Source organism: Onychostruthus taczanowskii, unplaced genomic scaffold (assembly GCF_017590055.1).
Source record: "Onychostruthus taczanowskii isolate IOZ18803 unplaced genomic scaffold, ASM1759005v1 scaffold230, whole genome shotgun sequence".
NCBI classification, from domain to species: Eukaryota; Metazoa; Chordata; class Aves; order Passeriformes; family Passeridae; genus Onychostruthus; species Onychostruthus taczanowskii.
Window position 1 is genome coordinate 213,610 of NW_024499574.1, and position 12,769 is coordinate 226,378.

A 12,769-nucleotide genomic window follows, 5' to 3' on the forward strand; every position below is an offset into this window, starting at 1 on the left:
GTTCAGGGGGCAATGTGCGGTAGGCAGTTCGGGAAGGCTGCACCTTCCTAATGCCTCAGCAACGGGGAAGGAAGAGGGAAACGTGCGGCCGGGAGTTCAGGATCAAGGGAGGCTGCGCCCTCCGAAACTCGAGGGAAAAACCCCTGTGGGTATGTGCCCCAGGGGACTCTCCCTTTATTCAAATAAAGCTGAGGGACTTCCCTGTGTCCTTTTTGGGCATAAACCTCTGGCGTTTATGGATTTTCCTGAAAATTATACCAATTTTTTAACATAAATAAACTTTGTCTTCTGCTTTCTTTTAGAGTATCTTAATACAAGTTTATAGTGAATAATATGAATAGGGGAATATCCTTTAGCCCTACTGCTATTAGAAATTCAGCATAGTTCTTAAATCATCATATGTAACTGCAGAAATAAGAGATTAATTGATTTCTAGTCTTTTATATTCCTATTTGTCTGCATATACTAATTTATTGACACATATTTAATGCCAACTTTATATCACAGTTTGAGCAAAAATTGTGTTATCACATTTTGCATGTACATCAACATAGGTTCGTTCATATAATCACACTGCTCCCCAAACTCCTTTTCAGCTTCAATAAACAGCTTCAAAATTTTGTAAAGAAAATGCAATAAGGGTTTTTCTGTGGATTCAAGAATATTTATTAAAGTCAATAGTGTTAAAGCAATGGAGAAGCTCACATATATCTTAGTTAGAGAAGTTTATCAATGCTATAGAAGTTTATCAATTGAAAATCCTTTATCTTTATGAAAAAGTCTAGATACTCAAGTTTTCAAATGGAATAGCAAAGTTTATTTGTACTTTATTGTCCCAGTTTCAGCTGGGGTAGAGGTAATTTCCTTCCTAGCTGTTGCAGTGCTGTGTTTTGGATTTGGAAAGAGAATGGTGTTGGTAACACACTGATGTTTTGGTTTTTTGCTTTACCCTGAATTAAGGACTTCTTTACTTTTCCATGTCTCATGCTCTGCCAGTGAGGAAGTACACAAAAAAAGCTGGGAGGGAGCATAGCTGGGTCAGTGGATCCAGAGGGATATTCCACACCACAGAACATCATGCCCAGTATTTAAGCTGGGGGGAGTTCATGGAACCACAGCCACTGGGGTTGGTCTGAGGGTGGTGAACACTGCATTGCAATGGTGAGACCATCACTTGTTTCATTATGATTATTAATTTTCCTTATTACTATATTTGACTTTATTTTCAGTTATTAAACTGCTCTTTTCTCAACATACAGGTTTTACTTTGATTCTCCTCTCCATTCCACTGGGGGAGGTGTGGGGGGGGGAAAGAAGGGGGGTGACTGGCCATGTGCTGTTTCATCTCCAGCTGAGCTTAAACCCATGACAGTCCTTTTTTGCCAAAGTGGGGCATGAAGGGTTGAGACAAGGACAGATCCAACCAGAGCGTGTTGTGAGATTTTTTTCTTTTTTTTCTTGGTACTTTGATTACCAACTCAACATCAAATACCACCACAAATAAAGGTGCTAATGGACTTAACTGTTATTTATGATTCCCATCTTCCTTCCCAGAGAAGAAGTGTGTTCAAGCAAGTATAACTAACTGCATGAGTAATTTTCTCGGGATGTAATAAGAATTATGAAATATTACAGGATTTGTGTACATTGTTGCACTGTGAAAGTGGCCTGACAGATCATGCTCCTCAAACTACAAAAAATGTTATTAATGTCACTCAGATTCAGCCCCCCATCCCCTCCATTTTTAACTGTTCACAGAATCAGCTACTAGGTAATTTTAGCCGGTATGTAATAATATTTTTGGAATAATCTGAACAGTGAAAAAATGGATAGTTGTGACAGATATAGAAATAGTAGTTCTCTTTCTCAATCATATCCTATTACCAAACATATAGTTATATCATTAATTGAAGCTACCTTAAATACTGTAGGTAAATACTGTAATATCATCAGCCAGAAGGATTTCTTCCTTCTCCCATACAGTCCTAGTAGCATCATAAAACAGAAGCTGTGTTTCTTGGTCCTGCAGTATGAGACTCCCACTTTATTCACTGCTTGGCTATATGTTATTTTTATGTTGTTTGCAAAGTCAAACGTTTTGGTTCTATTTTTTTATCATACAGATAAGATTGGCAGGAAAGACATTAATTTTATTTGGTGGTTATATGTGAGATTTTGTACAGATGTGCCAGAAAGAAAACTCTGCAATTAAATACTTTTATCACCATGTTACAAAATACAGTTTCAGGCTGGTTTTAAGGTTTTGCTGACTTGTCTTCTTTCCTTGGTTTTTCAGTAAACTGTTGAATAGTTAATGAGCAGTATCTTCTACTCAAGAATGTGTGGCAGCCAGCATCCTTTAAGTTTTATTTGCAGCTGTGATGTAAAGCATGCTTCTTTACTTACATGAGAATTTAGAGGTCTATAGCTTTTGCTTCCTCTGCAAAGTATTTTATTGACTGCATTGACAGCAAATATACACAAAATCAATACTTTGAATGTTAGGCATTGTTTAGGTGAAGGACAAGCAGCTTAATTGCTGCATCTTGGTCCACAGCATTGCAAGTAGACTAAACATCCTTTCCTTGGCTTTATATTCCCTTTAGTTCACCCTCCACATATCTCTCTTCTGCCTGAGGTAATACACCCGTTGGTCTTCTGTCTGCTATTTCCAGTTCTATCTTCCCTCTCACCAAAGTAGTTGCATTGTTAAGAGACAAGAGGACTTAGCTTTATGCCAAACTTTCTCTTTTACTGTTTGACTCCTAATGCTGCCTGCTTTCCCACTGGCTCTCCTTTCTGAAGCATTCACAAGCTGGTTTATTAGTGAGAAGCAAAAGATCAGTAGGGCTGCAACATGCTTGATGCCAGCAGCTAAAATAGGAGGCAGAGTAATAGGAGTTGTGACCAGCTGCCCAAGGAGCCATCAGTCCTGCAGGACAGGATATTCGTGGCTTCTGAGTAGTGTGATATGAAAGACTAAACATGGATGACCGTGAGAATGTGCTTTATTCTGCTGTTGATTGCCAAACAGAAGAAGGCTTTCAGTATAATTCCTCTCACTCTGTGATTGAAAGAACAGAGGGTAGAATTTGCACGATGAGGTTGTGTAGACCACATGAGTGGGTGGGGGGAGCCTGAGAGTTTCTTGTGTTCTTAAACACTTAAAAGATGACAAAAAGTAGTAACTTGAAGGTCTAGTAATGGAAATTTTAAAAGGTTGCTTTGTTATCTGGAGACTAACAAAAGTACAGTCTGATCACAGCTGTGAGGTTTGGCAGGCCTTGATGCAAAATGGCCATGTAGTTGGCACAGGCACAGAAAACTTGTTTAGAAATTATGAGTTTTAATTGAGGAAGAGGAAAAGCAAGAAGATGGGAAGAGGAGAGAATGGAAGTAATCTGTAAGAGTGTTGTGTGCAAATTCTGGAGAAAATTAGTGATAAGCAAATGGCAGTGGAAGATAGAAAGTCTGAAATGGTATGGGATTCAACTGGTCTGTAGCTTTTACCTGCCTGGAGGAAGGAAAATTGTCTGAGATCAGTGATGTTTAAGGAAAGAAAGCTACCTGGGTAGCCATTGCTTCTTCTTTTTATCACGACATTCACTAAATATGTTAACAGAAATTATCTGCTGTGCATGATAAGACTTTGTCCTTTCTCTGGTTTTGTTTGTTTATTTTGCTTGTTTTACTCCTTCCCTCTTTCCTTCTTTTTTAGGTGGATTCTCTGATTCTCCACCAGGAGGGGCACAAAGACAATCTTGCATTTACTGCTTCCAACAACCAGTTCAGGGAGTTGAGACAGCATGTTTTAGTGCGGGCAGCAAAACAAGTGGAAGTTTAGACTGAGTATAAAACCACTTTATCAGAAAAACAGGAGACTCCAAAACATTTGGGTGCATTACAGTACCAGGAGCCTTCAGTATGACCAAGCATGTGCAGATCCTGCAACAACAAAAACATCATCTCCTTTACCCTGACTGTGAATAGCTGAACAGACTAAGTTTCTGTCATAGTCAAATTTCTTTCCCTTCCACCCTCACCAATGGATGTTCCTGTGATAAACAGTCCATTCCTTAATTCCATTGTACTTGCAATAAGAATTTAGAACTGGTTCAAATGAAAAAAAAACTACAAAGAAGTCATCCTAAAAAAAGTGGATTGAAATTCTAGGCCTGAGTAGGGGGGCTATAGCACCAAACCTACATTGCCAGTGGCTTAACTGAATGACAACAGTCTCGTGCTGTGCTGAAACTTCCATGACCCTCACTGAGCAACACAGGGTTCTGAAACAAAGACACCATCAAGGAGTTTGGGATCTCCTGAAAGAAAACCTGTAATTCAGCCCTGAATAATAGTAGCATTCAAATTTCTGACAAGGAAGAGAGCTAAGAGACCCCTGATTTATGAGATAAATATTTTTACATCTCTGGATGTTATGAAATTCATGCTGAAACCCACACTGAAATCCTTCTCTGTGTAACTCATCCTCACCAAAAGTGCTGTGTGAAATTGAACTGACCACAGAAGAGACTATGGAACATGCCAATTGTACTAAATACCCTTATCATATCTTTTTCAAATAAAAATAATGTGTCAACACAAGTCTGAAACAGCTGGCTTACAGACAGAAGTGAGTATTCTCTCATGTGAAATGCTCCTTACACTCATGACTGGAAGGTGACAAATGTAACTAATTTTTAAATAAATTTGACAAATTGAGAAAAAAAGGGGCATGTTTTCTACATTTCATATTGTCTTTTTTCCTGACAGGATAATAGTCAGGGAATTAGAACAAATTTTTTTTTCCCCACCCTAAAAAAAAAAAAAAAAAAAAAAAAAAAAAAAAAAAGAAAAAAAAAAAAAAAAAGAAAAAAAAAGTGCAGTATTTAAAAGAAATTTAGAACTTTTTTAAATTGACAATGTAATTTTTTTCCTGAAAAATGTATTAGCATTTACTGGATCAGTTCTATAACATTGCTAGTAATAACTTTTTCCACATCTTGTAATTTCAGTGTCACACAAAAAGTAAAAAAACATGACTAAAAGATTAATCATGACATTTGTTCAGAGTGAAGCCCATGTTACATGTGTTCATTCCCATTAAGAAGAAAGTAAGCCTGTCACAGCACTGAGCTGATGATTAGGTGAATAGATTACCAGCCATGTTATGCTCAGAGTGCTTCAGCAAGACATTTTGATGCTTTTATTTTTACAAATTCATCGGGAAGACCAACTCAACAAACTCACTGCCAGGATTAGGTGATGAGGTCTCTCCCTCCAACAGCCCACACTTAACCACTGGTGTGCAGCAGGATGCTGTGTGTCATATTTTCCTCTTAAAATTCTTTCACTTTGTATTAAGTGAATTATTAAGTGAATACATACTTAAATAATACTTAAATATTTATTGAATAAATACATAAGTATTTATTGATCGAACAAAGAATCTGAAATCTAAGCTATAAATTTGAATTTTTTATACAGTAGCAAAAAATTAGTCATTAATCCCTTTGTGATGCCTTACTGCACAGTGCACTAGAGAGGTTTGTCAGGATTCAGATCTTGTCTCAAAACAGGAACATGGGATTTGAATATAGATATTATTCTGAAAGGTTTTACCTGTAACATTGCTGTAGACCCCCTCCTCTGCCTGCTGTACCATGTAAAACCCAGAGGAGAACGGTGTTCTGACTGAAAAGAGGTTTTTCTTCCCAGCCCTTTTACTTGGATCTTAGGATAGTTTTTACAGCATATCTAGTTAGGAACTTCATCAGCTACTACACACACTAGTTCCCCTCTTCATCTGCATTATGTTTTTGAAATCCCATTCTCAATATCACCTCTGATGTTTTTCTTGTCCAGATAAAGAGCCCATGCACTTGTGAGTCAACACTTTCAAAGCAGCATTTCACAGTCTCCAGTTTAACAACAGACATGTATATATCTCTGGTACATTAGTTCCAGTCCCTTTTCCATGAATATCTGCAAATGCAAAAATAAAGATCTGTGAAAAATAATCTTCTAAGGTTCACTGTAAACACCCCCTCACTCCACCAGATGGTACCCTTTCACTTAAATAAGAAATAATATTTTCAGTAGCACAGGTCTTGTCTTGCTTGATATGAGCACTGGCTTCTGGGGCCACACTTCAAAGCTATAAATGGCAAATTATGAATAGTGTGATGGCTCCCATGGTGCTTCCAAAATACCATGGTGGGACAGCAATCAGTCTTCTTAATACAGGTTAAAAGTTTGTGTCAGAATCAGTGGTGTCACTCTGGATCCTGAAAGATATATATAGAAATATATATTAAAAATATGATTAGTACAGGTACTGCTGGCCAAGAAATTGTTAGATATTTACTTCAGGAATAACCCAGTTTTCCTTCATTTTTGCTTTGTGCTAAGGCTGCAACAGGCTCCCATATAAAGCTCTTCCCAAAATAATATCATTCATGCTTGTTCTAACAGGTGGAGAAAGAAGAAAAAAAATTAAGGTCTGAGCATAGATATTGTATTTTTCCTGAAAAAAAAGATCCCTGAGTTACCAATACAAAATGAAACCACATTATTTGGTTGCACTAAATATTTTCTGGTTTATTCTGCAAAACAAAATATCAAAAGGTAAAAAAAAACCATGCAAGGTAAATAAAACCACACTAAATATTTTCTGGTTTATTCTGCAAAACAAAATATCAAAAGGTAAAAAAAACATGCAAGGTAAATAAAAACACAGTTGCCATTGGTAGACTATGAAAAGCTTCCAGATGAGTCAGTTTGAAATTTCCTGTGTGCTTTCAACATGAGCACTTCAAATAAAATGTTTGCTTGAAACCTTGCAGGAAGGAGCTTGTTTTTCAGCGTAGATGTAGCTGTTACAAAATATCCGCTATTGGTTTAGGGGAAGCAGGTGAAACACATCTATAGATAAGTCATATGGGGTAGGCCCACTGACTCCCAAGGCAGAAGTGAGGATGTGGACAGCTCTGTGTGTGGCAATGTACTTCTTTGGAACAAGTAAGGAATCAGTGGAGCCATAATATCTGCTCTGCTGCTGGGAAAATGTGCCTTACTTGTTTTGCTGTGTTTTCATTTTGTTCTGTTTTACAGGAGCTGAAATCACCCAAACCCCAAGCCTTGTGGTGAGAGAAGATGAGAATGCTACCCTGAAATGCAGTCAAAATGACAATCACAATTCCATGTACTGGTATCTGCAGCAGCCAGGGAAGGCGATGCAATTGATTTATTATTCCTATGGCTTAACTCTAAAGCAAGAGGGTGACATTTCGGCTGGATTCCAAGCTAACCGGCCAAACCTTGCAGAATTCTATTTGGATATTTTGTCTGTGAAGTCAAACTACTCAGCCCTCTACTTCTGTGCCAGTAGTTTGGACACAACACTTCAAAGTCACTTGCTTTCTTTACATAAACCTCTCCCCTTTCAGCACCTTCCGTCCGAAGGGAGCCGCTCTCAGCACAGGAAAAGGGGGTGTAGGGCAATCACCTACTCACAAACCAGATGTTACTGAGAAGGTGGAAGAAGAGCAGGTAGAAATAAGACCTAGGCAAAATAGGTACTTGAAGTGCAGGCTAATTGCTGAACTCTTTCCTGATCAGGAAAGAGGAGTTCAGCAGTTTATCCATTTATCCTTCACCTTATCAGAACAATCAATAAAGATTGTTAATCAAATGTAGATGTAAAATAAAGGAAATGTAAATTGTAGTTGATACAGCCACAAGTTATTGTCCACTAAGACATCTTCATACCTGACACAGAACAGTTGCTTGACACACACAAGTCTGAAATACTTTAGAGATAGTGACTTCTGTGTGCACTCTCATTCCTTCCTGAACCACAATATTTTTCACTGTGCTTGGAAAGGCTACCTTAATCACAAGAAAACTATAGAATTATCATTTTCAGTGCTGATTAATAGGAGTCTGGACAAAAGATGATTCAGTAATAGAATCTATATAGAACTAATGTGCAACAGACTGGATTAAAATGACAAAAGAGGAGTCATTACCATGGCCTGCAAGTGCATAGACAAAATCCTGAAAAGCTGAATGTATATGGAGGGTATTGAGTGGAAAGACAGGTAGTCAAAGTAGCATGCAATTTGGAATGCATTCACATTCAAGAAAAAATAACATAGATTTCCATTTGTTCAGAAATTGTTCTGACTATGGAGTTTACTTCTGGCTGCATAGTGAATTCCATACAACTGTGTGTGCCACATCTGTCTCTTTATATCTCTCTCTCACAACTGAATAAGTAGCAATATTCAGTATTAATCTGGTTAATTCCTTCTCTCTGTGGTGAGTTCTGAGGGCTTTTTTAATCCAAGGCAACTTTGTGATGTTTCTCAAGGCCTTATAAATCTTTCTGACTGTGAGCTAAGTCCTGATAGGAACACTGCTTCGGAGAGCATCCATATTTTGAAGATGAAAAAATATAGAGGGATGAAAAAAACAGGATGTGAATGTAAATTTATATACTGCATAACCTCTCCCTGACAGGATATTTCTGGTTTGGCATGAAGACTCATTTATGCCACACAAAAAGACTTACCAGTGTCTTTCCATCACCACCATTCTTCCAGATAATGTAATCGATGCAGTGGGATTAGTCATGGCCTGAGATACTCTTTGGTGCAAGCCTTTCATGGTGATAATGTAACAAATTGTCTTAAATTGTTCTAAACCAAAAAAGCACTAAGCAAGGTTCTCGTGCTGTATAAAAGTCACCTGCATAATTTGCTAGTTCTGAAATAAAGAATAATAATAATAATTATTATATATAATATATATAATAATGTGTTTCCAGTTTTGGAAGGCTTTAAATAAAGGATGTAGAATGGGAGCATTCCATAATTAGACATAGCTTCCACACTGTGTTATTATTCTTATCCCAGTGTGAACTCTATCATATTGTAAACGTTGTAGGGCAAAATACTATTACCATACATACAGAATAACCATACTGATCTTCAAAGGAAACTTTCAATATGTGATTATTTTGCAGTGTTTCTTCATTGGGATGGGAATTATTGGACTACAGGCACAACCCTGGAGAAAAGGCAAAGGAACTTTTATGTGAATCCTTTAAATATCAGCTGACTGGCTAGGAGAACCACAAAAATGCTAGTTGCATTTTTGGTTGCATTATTTTTGGTTGCAAGGGTGCAATTAACATGCTGAAGCCCTCTAGAGAAGACGTCTGGAATACCACCTCTGTTGTCCACACACATTCCTGCCCTGCCCCAGTCCCAGTACAACAGAGATAGCAAAAACTGTAGAGTGCAGCAGAGGGTCAGTCACTAAGATAATCTACGGACTGCGGCAGAAATACAAGAGGGGTTACGGGAATTGATTTTGTTCATTATGGAGAGAAGGCTAAAAGATTAGTAATTGCATGCCTCCAAATGCCCAACCAGAATTGTAGTCTTAGAGAGACACAGTGGAATCAAGTGGGAACAAGCTGCAGCAAGATAAACCCTGATTAGATTAGATAATAAAAAGTACTTTCTCTTGATCATGCTTCCACACTGGAAGATGTTTCTTGGAGATTTTGTCAAATCGCTGTCCTTGAAGATATTCAGAAATCACCTGGACAAAGCTCTAAGCAACATGTGTTAGAGCACTGGAGTTAGCCCTGTTTTGAACAGGAATTTGTATTCAGACACTTGCAGAAGTCCCCTCCTCAATTTTTCTACAAGTCAATGATTTTTATTATCTTGATTTGCTGATTTGAGTTGCCTACAGTTTTTTAATTTGTAAAAGCAGGTCAGCAACTCCCCCAAAAACACAATTTTTTTTTTTTTTGTTTTTTTTTTTTTTTTTTGGTTTTTTTGTTTTTTTTTTGTTTTTTTGTATATTGCACAACAGAAAGAGCAGTTGCACATGCAGGACCCATCTGCCCACTTGAGTAACAAGAAGATTGTGTGATAACTTGACGCAAAAAAACCCAACAGTTTTCATGAGACCGTTCATGTGTCACTTTTTCTGCCCAGCTGTAAAATGGTGAACAGAAAGCCACATCCTGTGCATTGTCCTGACAAGCTGGGGTGGTGTTGTGGTATGAGAGGCTGATGCATTATCAAAATCGTTTTCTAAGTAAATGTCAAACCGCATCCTGTTTTGGTAAAATTTAACTGCTGTTCCCTTAAACAGATATTTTCCAGTGCATTTTGGCACATCACCTGCTCTCATTCTGAGGTACCATTTTCTGCTGAGGCCTTCAGCAACGGTTTCCTCTGCTGTTGACTTTATGTTAGAAAAAAACTCCCTTTAGGACCTCTGCTCTAAGCCTCCTACTTCTTCTGCCCAGCTAGTACATTCTCAGGCCTTCTGCTTCCAAAGCTTCACAAGTGCTCCTCTACCTTAGTCTGCGTTATTCGTACATCTATGCAAGAAATACTTACACATAAAATCCTCTGTACAAAACATTCTTGAAGAAGAGCTTGAAGGACAAAAACTTTCCTTTGATCATATTTAAAAAAAAAATTATATAATTATATAAGAACCCAGACATGTATCAGTCTCCCTTTTAAAGTGCTCTCTTTGCACAGTTACCAGTACAATAGCAGGAGTGTGTGGGAATGAGAATTGCATGGCTTGTAGCAAGCTTGGAAAAGAACAGGATTGGATTGCTGACCTTGGTCTCAACTTCCAGTGACTGAGAGGTATGAATTCAGTGTGGGAACACTCTTCTTATTCCAGAGTACAAAGTGAAGGTTCTGTCATTTGCCAAAATCTTTTCTTACATAGATCCACTTAGTTAGGTCTCTCCTTCACACCATAGCTTGTCTGCTCCAAAATTCCTATGCCCAAATTTGTCCTCTGTTCACTTTGACCACATTCTACCATGACTACTCTGAAAGTCTGTGTGTGCGTGAGGACAGGATTGATCTGGGGTTTTTTTCTGACAGCCCTGATAAATGCAGCCATTTACACCAAAAGCCTTAATAAATTATATTCATCTTAATGTCTTTCAGGATGAGCTGGAATTATTTTTTAATACTCCATTCTGCTGTTCTCCAGTCCATTCTAACTTCACAGAGCATGAATAATGGGGCATCCTGGGAAAAGAACCCATCATCAGAATGAAATGATGCCTCTGTTTATCCTTGTCACACCCCCTGAAATGTGCCCCTTTGTACCACCTTCTCACGATTCCCCCTTTGCTGAGAACTGTTCCTTTTCTTTCTTCTCCAAAGAGGAAGGGAACACCTTTCCCTAGACCAGGTAGTTCACATCTTGTGAATGTAAGACCCCTTGAAGCACTATTGTAAAAAGTATTTTTCAGGAAACAATTCTCTGTTTTGTTTGAATCAGCTATGAGACTACTGAAGTAATTTCTGTACTCCATACAAACAGAACACCAAATAAATCTCTTGGTTCAGTCGGACATTTTCTCCTCTTCTGAAGTGTTTGGAGGAGATTAAAAAAGTGACAAACACAGAGCAGGAAAAACAAGTGCACTTGACAGCATTGTACCCATCTGTCCTCTAGCACTAAGATGCAGCTTTCTTCTTTAATGACATGAATAGAGGTATGACAGATTCCTCTCAAGTCCATCATCAGATCATTTTGAAAGAAAAAACATTAAGGGTCAGGTGATTTTTAATCTACTCACCAATTTTTTTTTCACTACCACAGGGATTCTGGGTCTTCACCGAGATAATCCCACAAAAGAACCATGTGAGAGAAAAAGCAGCTCCCATGCCTCTCCCAAGTGGATGTCACTTCTCATCAGGCTGGAGTGCTGTTTCCTTCTCTGCCACCTTTGAATCATGGAGCTGTTCTGGCTCAAAATCAGCCGCAGGTGAGGGCAGGCCTCCAAAGCCTGCAGCCCTGCTCCGTTTGTTGGTACACAGTGTAAGAACTGGATGAGCCTCTGCTGTTCCCATAACTTATAAGTAATTTCCACAGGGATTTTCAGTGCATGAGCTTTAATGAGTGTTGCTTATGGCACTATTCGTCATTGAAAGTTGTGTGATAGCAGATTATTACTACAGAAGACCAAATTTAAAAATAACTACTCATGCTTTTCAAGGGAAAAGAAGTAATGCAGCTTTCTTCTTTAATGACATGAACAGAAGTATGACAGATTCCTTCCAAGTCTGCCATCAGATCATTTTGAAAGAAAAACATCAAGGGTCATGTGATTTTTAATCTATCCACCAAATTTTTTTTTTCACTACCATGGGGATTCTGGTGTCTTCACCGAGATAATCCCGCAAAAGAACCATGTGAGAGAAAAAGCAGCTCCCATGCCTCTCCCAAGTGGATGTCACTTCTCATCAGGCTGGAGTGCTGTTTCCTTCTCTGCCACCTTTGAATCATGGAGCTGTTCTGGCTCAAAATCAGCCCCAGGTGAGGGCAGGCCTCCAAAGCCTGCAGCCCTGCTCCGCTTGTTGGCACACAGTGTAAGAACTGGATGAGCCTCTGCTGTTCCCATAACTTATAAGTAATTTCTACAGGGGTTTACAGTAAATTATCATTAATATGTATTTGTCACGGCCCTATTACTCACTAAATGTTGTGTGGTAGGACATTATTACTACACAAGATGCAACTTAAAAACAACTGCTCATGCTTTTCAAGGGAAAAGAAGTAACAAAAGAACCATGTGAGAGAAAAAGCAGCTCCCATGCCTCTCCCAAGTGGATGTCACTTCTCATCAGGCTGGAGTGCTGTTTCCTTCTCTGCCACCTTTGAATCATGGAGCTGTTCTGGCTCAAAATCAGCCCCAGGTGAGGGC

The 12,769-nt window shown here is 38.5% G+C and overlaps 1 gene segment (V, D, J or C); it reads left to right on the top strand.

Annotated features, from left to right (window-relative positions):
- The first annotated feature begins 6,959 nt into the window (after positions 1–6,959).
- LOC121336411 lies at positions 6,960–9,376 on the top strand. The segment is given in 3 exon segments: positions 6,960–7,020; positions 7,114–7,389; positions 9,264–9,376. Coding segments are annotated over 3 exon segments (432 nt in total).
- Positions 9,377–12,769: the final 3,393 nt, after the last annotated feature.